We start from the raw sequence: 15,743 nt of genomic DNA on the forward strand, positions 1-15,743 counted from the left end.
AGTGATTTACCTTCTCTGAGCCTCAGTTTACTCATTTGTAAACCAGGGATAATCCTAGTACCTACATTGTATGGTGGTAATGAGGATTAAAAGTTAATACATGTAAACGGCTTAGACAGCACCTTAAATAAAGTAAACACTCAGCAAAATGAACTGTTGTCATTTTTAGAGAGGAGCTCTCCTGGGCATTTAGAGAAACAGTCAGTAGGGGGACCCCAGTGTCCCATGTCAGAAGCATGACTGGGCTGGTCCCACACAGATATGGGAAGCCTCCCTAAGCTCTGCAGAGCAGCATAGTCCAGAGCCAATGTAAAAACACAGTACAACTTGACAGAGAGGGAGAGAAGAGGAAGAAAGAAATGGATGTCTTCACCTTGTTGCCACCTTGGCTGAGGTGGAACAGAAGCCTCTGGAGCAGAGCCTTGCTGCCGGGACCGCTCCTCCTGAGCCCCTAATATATCAAGTCTGAGGTATGGCAGGCTCAGCTTTTAGAAACATGGTAACTTGTGATACAGAAAAAGAGGTTGGAGAAAACCGTAATGTGTACATGCGTCTCACACAGCCAAAGAGATAACATATCACAAATACAGCTGCGGCCCCTGAGTGTCTCCCTGATCCACCACCCTCCCTTCTAGAAACAACCTGCGGTTCAGATTTCCTTCTGTCATTCTCAGGCGTGTCTCCAGACTGGACTCCACTACGCATTTCTAAACAATCGATACTGTTTTGCACACGGCTTCTAGATACTTAAAAGCTCCCGTAGGAGGTTGTGGTACTCAGTGAGGGCTGAGGAACCAATCTCATGGACTCCTGAGGGGAGCATGGACTCAGGAGATGTGAGAGAGGACAGGGGAAACAAGGAAACCACTTCACATTTTGGGGGGGTCTAATGAGCCAAGAGTGAAGCCCGTTTCCAGTCCCTCCCGCGAGTTCCCTCCAGAACATGGTCAACCGTTCTTTTAAACTTTGACCTTGGTCTCTGGGTGGTCTGGGCAGGTGGACTCACAGAGCAAATATGATGTTCAGCTGGTCTACAGACGTTCTCTACTCCTTTGTCCCTTGCCTGCCTCCTCTGTGCCTCCCCAGGCTGGCCCAGTGACACAGATACAACCGATGGGAGGAGGAGTCAGTGGGAGCCCTCTGTGAAGGCTTGTGGTTTCCTGATGAAGTGGGCAGGCCTGGTCATCACCTCCCCCATACCCCATTTCCTGGTGTAAATTTGGACCTGACAAGAGGGTGGTGACACTCATTTTCCAAGCCTGAGGGAATCTGAGCTAACTTTCCCCTTAGATGCAACAGGCATAGGACCTATGGACTACAAAATTTTTAGGGGCCACAACAATGTTTGAATTTCTTTTAGTCAGGTGGTAAAAATACAGCTTGGCTATATTAATCTTTATATAAATGTGGTCATAAAATACAATTTTTGATATTTTTTTTTCAATGGAGGAAGGAGCCCATGAAGGCAAAGGCATCTAAAACCGAGGAAAGTGAGGACCCAGTCCAGGAGGAGGAGAGACTGTGGGAATCTCAGATATACCAGATGTGATGTCATTTAGCCACAGAATCCACCCCAGCAGCCTACTGCCTCCTTTTATGTGAGACATTAAACGCCTCTTTGTTAAGCCTCCATAAATCAGGCTCTCTGTTACTCACAGCTAAATTTATGCCCCAAGAGACAGATTTCTTGTCAGGCCAAAGTCCTTTCCTTTTTTCAAGGATGCTGAATGTACAGAAGTCAGGCCAGTTTTCTGTGCTTCCTGGCATCTCAGTTAGCCAAGACTTCCACCCAGACCCATCACTCCCAAGCACTGAATTAATTTGGGATTTACCTCAAGCAGGGAATTCTGGAGCTTCACATTTAGGGCTGCTTTCTCTTCTTCCAGCTGCTTGATTTCATTTTCTGACTTCTTCTTCACTTCCTCCAACTGTGCTTCTACTTCCTAAATGGTGATTAGAAGAGTTATCCACACAAGACATGAATGCATGGACGGCACATGCACATATTCACACCCTGCCTTATCCCAAGGAGTTCAAAGAAGCTTACAGTAAAGGTTGCAGGGTACAAAATTAATCTGCAGAAATCCATTGCATTTCTATCCACTAATAATGAGGCACCAGGAAGAGAAATTAAGAAAACAATCCCATTTACAATTGCACCAAAAGAGTAAAATACCTGCGAATAAACTTTACCAAGGAGATGATGGACCTATACTCTGAAAACTATAAAACAATCATGAAAGATATTAAAAAAACACAAACAAATGGAAAGATATTTCATTCTCATGGATGGGGAGAACAAATACTGTTATAATGTCCATACTACCCAAAGCAATCTACAAATTTAACACAACCCCTGTCAAAATACCAATAGCACTTTTCACAGATCTGGGGCAAATAATCCTAATATTTGTATGGATCCATGAAAGACCCTAAAATAGCCAAAGTAATCTTGACAAAGAAGAATAAAACTAGAGGTATCACAACCCCACATTTCAAGAGTTACTAAAAAGCTGTAATACTCAAAACAGTATGGTACGGCCACACAAACACATAGATCAATAGAACAGAACAGAAAGCCCAGAAATAAACCCATGTTTATATGCCTCTTGACAAAAGAGGCGAGAATATGCAAAGGAGAAAGACTGTCACTTCAACAAATGGTGCTAGGAAAGCTGGACAGCTATATGCAAAAGAATGAAACTGGACCACTTTCTTAACATACACAAAAATAAAACCCAAATGGATTAAATACCTATATGTGAGACCTGAACCATAAACATCCTAGGAGAGAAGACAGGCAGTCATTTCTATGACATCAGCCATAGCAATGTTTTTCTAGATATGTCTCCTGAGGCAAGGGAAATAAAAGCAAAAATAAACTACTGGGATTACATCAAAATGAAAAGCTTCTACATGGCAAAGGAAATAATCAACAAAACTAAAAGACTATCTACTGAGTAGGAGAAGATACTTACAAATGACATGTCTAATAGAGGGTTAGTGTTCAAAATTATATATAAAGGACATAGAACTCAGGGTGCCTGGCTGGTTCAGTCATAGAGCATGTTACTCTTAATCTTGGGGTTGTAGGTTCGAGCCCCACATTGGGTGTAAAGATTACTTAGAAGTGAAATCTTGAAAAAGAAAAGAACATACAACACCAAAAAATAATACATTTTAAAATGAGCAAAACACTTGAACAAACACTTCTCCAAAGAAGACATCCAGATGACCTATGTTCAACATCTCTTATCATCAGGGAAATGAAAATCAAAACCACAATGAGATATCACCTCACACCTGTCAGAATGGCTAAAACCAAAAACACAAGAAACAACAAGTGTTGGGGCACCTGGGTGGCTCAGTGGGTTAAAGCCTCTGCCTTTGACTCAAGTCATGATCTCAAGGTCTTGGAACAGAGCCCCGCATCAAGCTCTCTGCTCAGCAGGGAGCCTGCTTTCTCTTCTTTCTCTTTGCCTGCCTCTCTGCCTACTTGTGATTTCTGTCAAATAAATAAATAAATAAATAAATAAATAAATAAATAACTAGAAATAATCTTAAAAAAAAAAAGAAACAAGTGTTGACGAGGATGTAGAGAAAAGTGAACCCTTTGTACTGCTGGTGGCAATGCAAACTGGTGCAGCCATGTGAAAAACAGTATGGAGATCCTCAAAAAAATCAAAAGTAGAATTACATAAGATCTAGTAATTCTACTACTGGGTGTTTACCCAAAGAATACAAAAGCACTTATTCAAAGAGATACATGCATCCCTATGTTTATGGCAACATTATTTTAAAAAGCTAGATTAAGGAAAGCAGCCTGTGTCCACTGACAGAGGAATAGATAAAGAAGAAGCGCTGTGAAGTGTGTAAACCTGGTGATTCACAGACCTGTACCCCTGGGGATAAAAATATATGTTTATAAAAAATAAAAAATTAATTAAAAAAAAATAAAACAAAAAAAATTTGAAAAAAAAAAAAAGATTGCTTAATTAATTTTAAAAAGTCACTGGAATGAATAAGTCCAGAGTCAGCAGCATTTTATAAAAACAATTACTTCATTTCTGGCACTGATATACTTCTGAATCTTAGCTTTTAATATTACTTAAAGGAAATAACTACAAAATTATTGAATTCTACTTCCAAGTTAAAAAAAAAAGAAGCCTACAATAGTCATAAAATATTTTAAGAAAACACAAATTAGAAATAAACAATGGGGTGCCTGAATGGCCTGGTTGGTTGGCCATCCAACTTGGTTTCAGCTCAGGTCGTGACCTCAGGCCATCATGAGATGGAGCCTATGTGGGGCTCCATGCTCAGTGCAGAGTCCATTTGAGATTCTCTCCCTCCCCCTCTGCCCTTCTCCTCCACTGGTCCTTTCTTTCTCTCTCAAATAAATAAATAAAATATTTGAGGGAGAGAAAAGAAATACACAAGAAATTCAAAAGAAAACAAATGTTAAGATCATACCCCAAATCTGATGTATACTGGCAGGGTGTACACAGTAGACATCTGGGTTTAAGTTTTACAGTGTCAAATGAGCAAAGAGAATGCTCATTACTGACACAATTCTCGGTGTTCCATAAATCAAAAATCCAACTACATTCTCAGATGCAGGGAAATATTAAAATCAGAGTAAAATTTTCCTCTGGTTTTCTCAACAGCTTCCATACTTCAGTCAAAATGACGGGGCTCACAAAGTCACTTCTCCATGGTTCCTCACCCCAGCTTGACTGCCTCACACAGAAGATCCAGACAGAGGAACATTCTGCGGACGACGTGGATGGCACATCCTTTTAGCTGTGTGATATTGAGTACATTTCCTACCCTCTCTGTGACTCATTGTGTTCCTTAAAAGCCTAGCACAGTTCTGGCTGGGTGAGGGATAGATAAATAATGAGTACAACTATTATTCTGATAGATGCCTACCATTTCCAATCTTGTCTATTTTGGGAGGAATCTTTTATCTGTCTAGAGGATATCTAGAGGAGCAGATGAAATATTCTGTTCCTCTTAGCTGGCCTCATAAGTAGGTAACAGCTCATTTATTCGACAAATACTTATTGAGACCTACAATGTGCCAAGCACTGTTCTCAGAGCTAGAGATAAGAACAGACAAAATATTTACTTGCTAGGAGCTCACATTGGCATAAAATTGGCAGCAAAGTCAATAGGCACAACTTAGGGCACCTGGGTGGCTCAGTGGTTTAAGCCTCTGCCTTCGGCTCAGGTCATGATCTCAGGGTCCTGGGATCGAGTCCCGCATTGGGCTCTCTGCTCAGCAGGGAGCCTGCTTCCTCCTCTCTCTCTCTGTGCCTGCCTCTCTGCCTACTTGTGATCTCTCTCTGTCAAATAAATAAATAAAAATTAAAAAAAAATAGGCACAACTTAGTAGATGCTATGTTGGATGGTGACAAGTGCTGAGGACAAATAACAAAGCAGAAAAGGGGGCTATGGAGGATTGAGGGGGTTGCGTTCAGTTCACATAGGTTGGCCAGAGAAATCCTTGGGAGAAAGCGACTCTGGGGTAAAGGTCTATGTTGTGGGCGCCTGGGTGGCTTGGTGGTTGAGCCGCTGCCTTCGGCTCGGGTCATGATCTTGGGGTCCTGGGATCGAGTCCCGCATCGGGCTCTCTGCTCGGCAGGGAGCCTGCTTCCTCCTCTCTCTCTCTCTGCCTGCCTCTCTGCCTACTTGTGATTTCTCTGTCGAATAAATAAATAAAATCTTTAAAAAAAAAAAAAAAGAAAAAAGAAAAAAAAGGTCTATGTTGTTAAGTAAGGAGCCTAGCCAATGAGATGTCTTGGTGTGCATACTTCTGGACCTGTGCAGGCCCTGGCATGTTCTAAGGACGAGAGAAGGGCTCTGTGGTTGTAGTGGAGTGATCGAGGGAGAGGGGGTGGGGGAGGGGCTAGACGACATGGGAGAAACCATAGGAAGCCTCAGACGTTGGTAAAGACAGACAAGATGAAGGCCAACCAACAGCTGGAAAGTGGAGTGGCACAATTTAGCTTTAACAAGGTCACTTGGCTTCAGTCTTAAAGACAGGTTGGAGGGGACATGGGGCGGGGGGGCAGCAGGTGGGCCAATGAGGAGGCTGCAGCAGCAACCCAGGTGGGACCTGAAGGGGGCTGGACTGAGGCAACAGTGTGCCTAGCAATGAATATAGAACCACAGATGTTTTCTCAGTGTGGACTGTGAAGGCCTGCTGTCAAGGACAACACCAAGGTTTCCAACCTGAGCAGGGGGAGGATGGTGCACCATTAACAAAAAGGAGGAAGACAGAAGAAGCAGCAAGTTTGCAGACAGTAGGAGGCTCGTGGGGGATATGTTGAGTTTGAGACCTCTGTTAGATGTCCAGTGGGCAGGTGGACACATGGGTCTGGAAATCAGGGGAAAGTTCTGGATTGCTGGTGTGCATTTGTGACTCATCAGCCTACAGAAGGTATTAAGCCATATATTTGAACGAAAAAAGCTAGAGAATATAAAGGAAAATAGGAGAGATTCAAAAACAGAGAGCCCTGGGACACTCCTGCATTTCTGAAGTTGAGGTCATAGTATCTGAGTGTTACCTGGGCCTCAGTTCTTCCATGCTGTCAATGATTACCAACCTTTGTGCTGCAAAGCAGATGGACCTAGTAATAGCAGCTGACATTTACTGAGTGCCTACCCATTTGCTGGGTCCCTTCCACAAACACTCATTCTGATCACTATGAAAACCCTCTCAACTGGGTACTATTGTTGAAGTTCCTTTAGACCAGTGGAACAGAGTAGAGAGTCCAGATATGGACCTCAACTTTATGGTCAACCGATCTTTAACAAAGCAGGAAAAAATATACAGTAGGAAAAAGACAGTCTCTTCAACAAATGGTGCTGGGAAAATTGAACAGCTATGTGTAGAAGAATGAAACTCAACCATTCTCTTACACCATACACAAAGATAAACTCAAAATGGACAAAAAGACTTCAACGTGAGGCAGGAATCCATCAGAATCCTAGAGGAGAACATAGGCAGGAACCTCTTCGACATCAGCCACAGCAACTTCTTTCAAGATATGTCTCCAAAGGCAAAGGAAACAAAAGTAAAAATGAATTTTGGGGACTTCATCAAGATCAAAAGCTTCTGCACAGCAAGGGAAACAGTCAACAAAACAAAGAGGCAACCCATGGAATGGGAGAAGATATTCGCAAATGACCGTACAGACAAAGGGCTGATATCCAGGATCTATAAAGAACGCCTCAAACTCAACACACACAAAACAGATAATCATGTCAAAAAATGGGCAGAAGACATGAACAGACATTTTCTCCAATGAAGACATAAAATGGCTAACAGACACATGAAAATATGTTCGTCATCACTAGCCATCAGGGAGATTCATATCAAAACCACATTGAGATAGCACCTTACACCAGTTACAATGGCCAAAATTAACAAGACAGTAAACAACATGTGTTGGAGAGAATGTGGAAAAAGGGGAACCCTCCTACACTGTTGGTGGGAATGCAAGTTGGTGTGCAGCCACTTTGGAAAACAGTGTGGAGATTCCTCAAGAAATTAAAAATAGAGCTTCCCTATGATCCCGCAATTGCACTACTGGGTATTTACCCCAAAGATACAGATGTAGTGAAAAGAAGGGCCATCTGTACCCCAGTGTTCATAGAAGCAATGGCCACATTCGCCAAACTGTGGAAAGAACCAAGATGCCCTTCAATGGACGAATGGATAAGGAAGATGTGGTCCATATATACTATGGAGTATTCGGCCTCCAACAGAAAGGATGAATACCCAACTTTTGTATCAACATGGATGGGACTGGAAGAGATTATGCTGAGTGAAATAAGTCAAGCAGAGAGAGTCAATTATCATATGGTTTCACTTATTTGTGGAGCCTAAGGAATAACATGGAGGACACAGGGAGATGGAGAGGAGAAGGGATTTGGGGGAAATTGGAGGGGGAGACAACCCATGAGAGACTGTGGACTCTGAGGAACTAACTGAAGGTTTTGGGGGGCAGGAGGTTGGGTGAGCCTGGTGGTGGGTATTGTGGAGGGCACATATTGCATGGAGCACTGGGGTGGTACATTAACAATAAATTCTGGAACACTGAAAAGAAATTTAAAAAAATAAATAAAAATTAAAAAAAAAAAAAAAAGAAATGAAGCTTAAAGAGGTTAAATGACTTGTCCCAGTTCATGTGGCCAATAGGTGGAGAAGCCAAGATTTGAACTGAGGAAGGCTGACTGCTTGGCTGTATACTTCCTCCCTGCCAACCTAAGGGAACTGTGGTATCCAGTACAAACGCCTGACTGAAAGGTCTGGGAAGACCTTTTTTCCCACCTCTGCAACAGCAAAGCTGAGTGAGGTCCCGTGGACAGGCTCCCAATTCTCCCCAAAGCAGAGTGAAGGAGCTGAAGTCCAGTCTTCAGGAACTGGAGCCTTGTTCTGTTTCCAAGGAGTGATGTGCACTTGAGCTGACATATGGGAATGTGGGGGGCATGGCTTGTGTGATGGGCGATGACTTGGGGTTAAATGGAAACCTATCGTTCTTTCATTCAACCAACCAATATTAACTGAATATCTGTTATATGCCAAGTATTGAAGGGACCAGGGATACAGTCACTGTGTGCTGGTAAATGTTAAACAATTGGCTTCCAATCAATCAATCAAACTGATTTGCAGCATTTGTTGACTTTCATGGTATAAGTACACCTACTGTGGCTCACTTCAAGTTACTACCATGATATCACTGAATAGAGAGTTGGGAAAAGATGTGAGAAGTTCTTCTCAGGAGTCAGTGCAAGTTGACTCTTACATATGACTGTATATAATAGTGAACAGCATTCCCCAGGGGGGAAAGCAAGTAGGAAATAGGTGATTATAATGAAATGTAGTGACAGCTACGCTAAGGTAGGATCAGTAAAAACTAGACAAAATGAGACAAGCAAATTTGGAAGTTGGGAGGGAGTGATCCCCCTCAAGGGAGAGAGAGACATTAAGGCCAAGAAGGGAAAGGATATGGAATGAATGGTGACCTAAAAGGCTAGAGGGCAGAACTGAACAGGTGTCTGGTGTGGGATGAAGGAAGAGAGACAAATAGGAGTCCAACCACATAGTTTCTTAAAAACCACATGAAGAAATTCGAACTACACCATAAAGATGATAGGGGGCCTTGGGAGAGTTTGAAACCAAGGTTGAGTTTTCAGAAGATCCCCCTGGAATGGAGATTGGATTTAAGGATGTGGGGAGAGGGGACACAGGGTGACCAGTAAGGAGGTCATCGCATGGCCCAGCAAGAAATGGTTGATCGGACCAGTGTGCTACCACCAAGAACAGAGGGAACTGGACATATTCCATCAAAGAAGCTGATGAATGGGTCTGATGACTGACCTGTCTGACTCCTGGGTTTCTGACTTGAGCAGCTAAAGAGATATTGCTACTGATCACCTGGAGGACACCTGTACATTTTCTATGGGGCCAAGTTCTGTGGGGCTAAGTGACTGCCCTGGGTTCAGTCATACAGAAGAAAAGAGGGATGCAATTAGATTGTAAGGTCACATGAGGTGGACACTTACATGGGTATCATTTCTTCAATAAATCTATGATCCCTTTTGCAGGGCTTGGTGTTTGGAGTTCATTTGTTAAAAACAATATATAAATTATCCTTTTGCCCCAAGAACCATCAGAAACAAAGAAAAATTATTATTTTTTATTTCATTGATTAGCTTCTTAGTCACTGAAGCTTTTGTTGAATAAAAGTTTTGTTAAACATACCTTCTGGTAAAGACACTCATTAACTCTGTCAAAACGTGCTCACTGTCATGATAGTGTAGACACCTGGGAGAAAAATTCCTAGCAGAAAGCAAGGGCTATTTCTAATGTTACATGGCCTAACTTCCCAGGGTCCTTGTAATCATCACAGCTTCAGCTGTTGCTTTGACAAATGGACCTAACGTGAAAAAAAAAATGTCCCCACATGTGGAAAGAGCTGATTTCATTAGTGATTTTTGGCATCAGGAAGCTTCATTTTAGCTGCAGAATAATGTAGTTTTCTGTCAGAAGGACAGTTTTGGGTCACCTCGAGAACACAGATTGGGAGGAAAGCATGCCCATATCTAGCTCAGTTCAAAGTGACCCTGAGGATTTCAACAGGAAATTCGAACACTCTCCTAGCTAAGCAAAGAGAAAAAGCACAACTACAAGGATATGAACATGAGGGAAGAGGAGACTAGTACTTTCAGATCTAAAAATTGCAGCATCCCATTCCATACCTGGACCAGGGTTGCATGGGCTATTAATGTACAGAACTCATAGAGCATTTTCCAGAAATTGTTCTGAACTTTCATAGTAGTCTGGGAAAAAGCTTTACTGCATCTATTTCACGGGGTAAAAGTGGGACTCACACCTGCTTTCTGCTTCTTTGTCTAGTTGTCCACAATTACAGGTAATTTAAAAAATAGACGCATGGAATTTGAGGCCCATGTTGGGTGTAGAGATCACTTAAATAAATAAACTTTAAAAAAAGAGAGAGAGAATAAAAAGGCACATGAAAGAACAACAAATGAGTAACAACAGAAAATTACCACAGATTTCAATTGGTGCTTTTAAGGAAAACACATTGGGGCACCTTGGTGGCTCAGCCCATTAAGCCTTGGATTTTTGTTTTCAGCTCAGGTCATGATCTCATGATCCTGAGATCAAGCCCCAAGTTGGGCTCCACGCTCTGTGTGGAGTCTGTTTGAGATTTTCTCTCCCTCTCCCTTTGCCCCTCCCCTTTCTCACACACTGTTTCATTCTCTTTTTCTAAAGTAAATAAATACATCTTTAAAAAAAAAAAAAAAAGGAAAACAAAACGCTAACATTTTTTTCAAGAAGAAAATTACTGTTTGAAATCCCTCTTTCTGCTGCTCTCCTTGCTTGTGTGTGCTCTATCAAATAAATAAATAAAAACTCTTTTAAAAAAATCTATACTCTCAAAAAAATGAACATTCTTAATGTCCAGCATCTGATTAAAAATTACTAACCGGGGACATGGGTGGCTCATGGGTTAAGCATTTGCCTTCAGCTCAGGTAATGATCCCAGGGCCCTGGGATCGAGCCCCACATTGGGCTCTCTGCTCAGCAGGGAGTCTGCCTCCACCTCTCTCTCTGCCTGCCTCTCTGCCTACTTGAGATCTCTGTCTGTCAAATAAGTAAATAAAATCTTTAAAAAAAAAATTACTAATGGAGGCTGCAGGGGGCTGAAATGCAGACGCTAAGTGACAGCACAGAGAACAAGCAAGACGGACATGAGGTGAGAGCCACCTCTAGTTAGTCCTGGTGGCCTAAGGAGCTGGGCTGGAAGGCAGGTAAGGTAGGTGCCCGCCCCATGTCTGTGTGAAGCTCCCAGAGGCTAAAAGGCACCTGCCATATGTGATTGTAGGCCTCTGGGAAGTCGGGCTTCATGCCACCTGACACTTGTGGTCTATTTGTCCTGAGGCTCCCTCTACCCCAAGAACTTGTCTCCATTTATATTCAATGTGTGGTTCACCCAACAACAGAGGAGGCCCACACTGGGTCCAGCGGAGTGTCCTGACCTGCTCACGAGCACAACGCTTTAAGGTGTAGATGCTAAATAAACATTTGGGGATCAATGTGAAACCCATAGATGAATAGCTTTTGTTCAAATATTACTCCATACTGGATAGCACTAGATTTAGTTTGGGTGTTTCTTTAAACGTGAACTGCCCTAAAGAACAATGCATTCATTAGTACAAAATAACGATGGGGCACCAGCTAGATTGAGGGGTTCAGTCCACAAGGTCACTTTCTAAAGGATGGATCACAGTCAAGTGAAGCAATCACAATGGCTTTAAAAGCCTACTGGAACCATTGTGTGAGTTCAGGGGATGGATGGACTGGGCTGGGCAATGGGCTATTTTGTGGGAGAAGACTTTTTCTGTGGGGATTCTTGGGGGATTAACAGGGGGCCAAGGAGCATAGAGATGGAGAGGAGCACCCTGGGGGAGGTGTCAAGCAAAGGAGGGGTTGACACAAAGCCTTTGGAGGCTCCCCAGTGTCGGGTGGAGAAGAATGTGTTGGGGAAACCATAAGTTCAAACAAGGCCCAGCAGTACACAGTGGATATGCTAAGCGGTTGTTCAGGCTCCCAGGTCAGTGCTGGTTAGGGGTGTGGTTGTGGAGAACAGCAGCCAGGTGTTCAGGCATTCTGAACACGGAGTTCAGGAGGACAGCGAGGGTGCACAGCCCAGGTGACATGCATTCTGAGAAGAGGGGGTTCAGGAGGACGTTTGGGTTTGGGGCATGAGTAAGTAGGAGAATGGGGCCACTTGCTGATGGGGACTCAAGGTGAACCTCTCCGTGGATTTGCACACCACTGCCCCAGAGTGTTTCTTTCATTTTTCACAGTGGGAAACATGTCTACGAAGTCTTCTACAAGTGCTGTGCAGCCAGGCTCCCTTCCGGCTGACTGTCCTGCGACAGCTGCAAAACCTGTTTCCTGTGGGTCAGCCCAGGGTGTCTCTGCACCCAAACCACTGCACCCAAGCCACTCCTGCACCCAAGCCACTCCTCCTCCCCAGCCCAACCCTGTAGTCCTGTCCTGCACACTGAGGAGCATGGCATGAATGGGGTGTGCTCATCTTCAGTTTTCTTCTGTGGAACTGAAATGCCTGACTTTGAGAACATGGTTGAGGCCATTGCCTACATTTCAAAAAAACCCACTTCTATGCAGAAAAATTTTCAGGATTATTTTTGGCAAAAGAATTTCCCAAAGATAAATTTTCATTAGCTCTGAGTGAATGAACTCCTCCATCTGTGGGGCCAGACATGATGGGGCATATTGGCAGGCCTTCTGGGTCTAGACTGATTTGGGTCAAAATGCCTGATCCCTGCTTTGGGAAGCATTCTGTCTAGTTCGGGGTGACATGAAAAATCAAATTAGTGCAGTAGTTCTGGGTCATCTGGATTCTTCAGTGCCAAGGGAGAAGCACTGCTAATCTAAGCAGAAGGGAACCTGTCGGGAGGCAGGTACATGAAGCTCACAGCTGGGTCAGGCCTCAGGATAGTCCTGGGTGGCTGCCTGGAGGAAGGAACTCTCGTTGAGACCCCTGGTCCTAGAGTCACTGGCAAGGGTCCACGTCCATGAGGGAGTGTTCAGGTGGATGTGGGAGGACCTCAGGCTGACATGGAGGAAGGAGAGACTGACCTTTGGGGTTTCCAAGTGTGCTGACCATCAGACTTTTCTTCCCCTAAAACTACACCTTGGTGATAGGAATGAGGGCAGAAGTCATTCCCAAGCAGGAAATTGGGGGGAGTGGGGAGTGGGTAGGGACAGGAATGTGTGTCCCGTTTCACATCAGTGCAGGGCACCACTGCATTGGCAGAGCCAGGCCATCCATCCTCAGGGTTTGAATCTTGGCCTAGACTCCCTTTTGGGGGTTGGAGAGTGGTATTGGGTGGATAAGGCCTAGGTTGACAACACTAGTAAGACAGGGCTACTTTGATGTAAGTTTTGAGCAAGTTCAACATCAATACCAACCATCCCTATTTTTTTTTTAAAGATTTTATTTATTTATTTGACAGAGAACACAAGTAGGCAGAGAGGCAGGCAGAGAGAGAGGAGGAAGCAGGCTCCCTGCTGAGCAGAGAGCCCGATGTGGGACTCGATCCCAGGACCCTGAGATCATGACCTGAGCCGAAGGCAGCGGCTTAACCCACTGAGCCACCCAGGCGCCCCCAACCATCCCTATTGATCTCCACCAGCATCCACTAAATTTCTCAAACGTGCTTAACACACAGAAGCAGACATTTTCTGAAGACTCCCCACTCCCACCCAGAGTTTTGATCACTACAAAGTTCTCATCCATCCTTAGGAATAAATTCAGCAAACAACATGTTTTCAGTTGTCATGTGCCCTCATCGCTGTCTGCAGGGAAGAATGCCATGATGATGTGACTTTCCACACATTCTGTCCTCCAATTTCCCAATCATGTCTGGTCAGACTGAGTAGTTGTAGTTCTGGCCAGGCTTTGATTTGCTCCTTCTGGTTTGGGCACATAGCTGGGGCTATACTTGCCAGTCACACTTCTGTAGACCCACCACCCACTGACATACCAGGTTTAAGAAGATTCAGAGTATCAACATAACACCCCAAATATCCAAGATATAATTAAGAACAGTCATCATACCAAGGACCAAGAAAATGTCATCTTAAACAAGTTAGACAATCTGAAGGCCCCTAACACTGAGGTGACTCAGGTTTTGGGATTTCCTGATGAATGCTGAAGTAGCCATCATAATAATGCTTCAAGAAGCAATCATAAACATGCTTGAAACAAAACAAAAATAGTAAGTCTCAGCAAATAACAGAAGAAATAAGTTGAAAATTAAGAACTGAAAAAATACGGCGTGCCTGGGTGGCTCAGTCAGTTAAGTGTCTGCCTTCAGCTCAGGTCATGGTCCCAGGGTCCTGGGATTGAGTCCTGCATTGGGCTCCCTATTCAGCAGGAAGCCTGATTCTCCCTCTCCCACTCCCTTTGCTTGTGTTCCCTCTCTTGCTGTCTCTCTCTCTATCCAATAAATAAAATCTTTAAAAAAAAACTTAAAAAATACAATAACTGAAATTTTAAAAACACAGTAAATAGGCTCAATGTAGCATAGTGGAGAGAGGTCTAGAGGAGAATTGTAAACTTGAAGACAGAACAATAGAAATTACCCCATCTGAACAACAGAGATAAAATGACCAGAAAAAAAGAAAAAGGGGGAAAAAAAAAAAAAAGAACAGAACCTGTGAAAAAGGTAGCAAAAACTCTTAACATTTGTGTGCCTGGAATCCAAGAACAAGAAAAGAAAAAAAGTGGTAGTTAAAAAGCATTTCAAGAAAAAACTGGGGATGCCTGGGCAGCTCAGTTGGTTAAGCATCTCCCTTCGGCTCAGGTCATGCATGGTCTCAGGGTCCTGGGATCGAATCCCGCATAAGTCTCCTCTTTCAGTGGGGAACCTGCCTCTCCCTCTGCCTGCTTGTGCTCTCTCTTGCTGTCCCTCTGATAAATAAATAAATAAAATCTTTTAAAAAATGGATGACAATCTCCCAAACTTGCAAAAGATATAAACCTAAAAATTCAAGAAAGCAAAACCTGAACAGGATAAACCTAAAGAAATCCACACACATGTTACAGACTAAAATGTGTCCTTCCCAAATTTCCATCTTGTAGTCCTATACCCCCATGCACTTGGAGGTGGGGTCTCTACAGGTAATTAAGTTGAGATTAGGTCATGGGGGTGGGACTTTCATGAAGGGGTGAGCATCCTTATAAAAGACACTAGAGAGCTCTTGCCCTCTCTCCATACACACGCCCAAAGGAGAGGTCATGTGAGCACACAGTGAAAAGGTAGCTATTTGCAATCTAGGAAGAGAGTCTTTCACAGAAACCAACCCTACTGTCAGCCGGATGATGGACCTCTAGCCACCAGAACTGTGAGAAAATTAATATATATTGTTTAAGTCCATACAGCTTAGTGAGTTCTTAGATGTGGTACTAACAGCATGATCCACAAAAGAAAATATTTGATAAACTGGATTTTATCAAACATAAAAACATTGGGGTAGCTGGTGGTGAGCTGGTTAAACATCTAACTCTTGGTTTCAGCTTAGGTCATGATCTCATGGTCGTGGGATCGGGCTCTGTGCTCCACATAGAGTCTACTTGAGATTCTCTCTCTCCTTCTCCTTTTGCCCCCCA

At 43.5% G+C, this 15,743-nt stretch overlaps 1 protein-coding gene across 2 annotated transcripts in view; it reads right to left on the reverse strand.

Annotated features, from left to right (window-relative positions):
* The window catches only part of FAM184B (family with sequence similarity 184 member B), a 165,437-nt gene that overhangs the window by 54,528 nt on the left and 95,166 nt on the right, over nt 1-15,743 (reverse strand). For both annotated transcript variants that reach the window (XM_032333958.1, XM_032333960.1), the window contains exon 6: nt 1,833-1,943. In XM_032333958.1, the coding sequence (XP_032189849.1) occupies nt 1,833-1,943 (111 nt within the window). The remainder of the gene's footprint in view (nt 1-1,832; nt 1,944-15,743) is intronic.

This window comes from Mustela erminea, chromosome 2 (genome assembly GCF_009829155.1).
Source record: "Mustela erminea isolate mMusErm1 chromosome 2, mMusErm1.Pri, whole genome shotgun sequence".
Taxonomy (NCBI): Eukaryota; Metazoa; Chordata; class Mammalia; order Carnivora; family Mustelidae; genus Mustela; species Mustela erminea.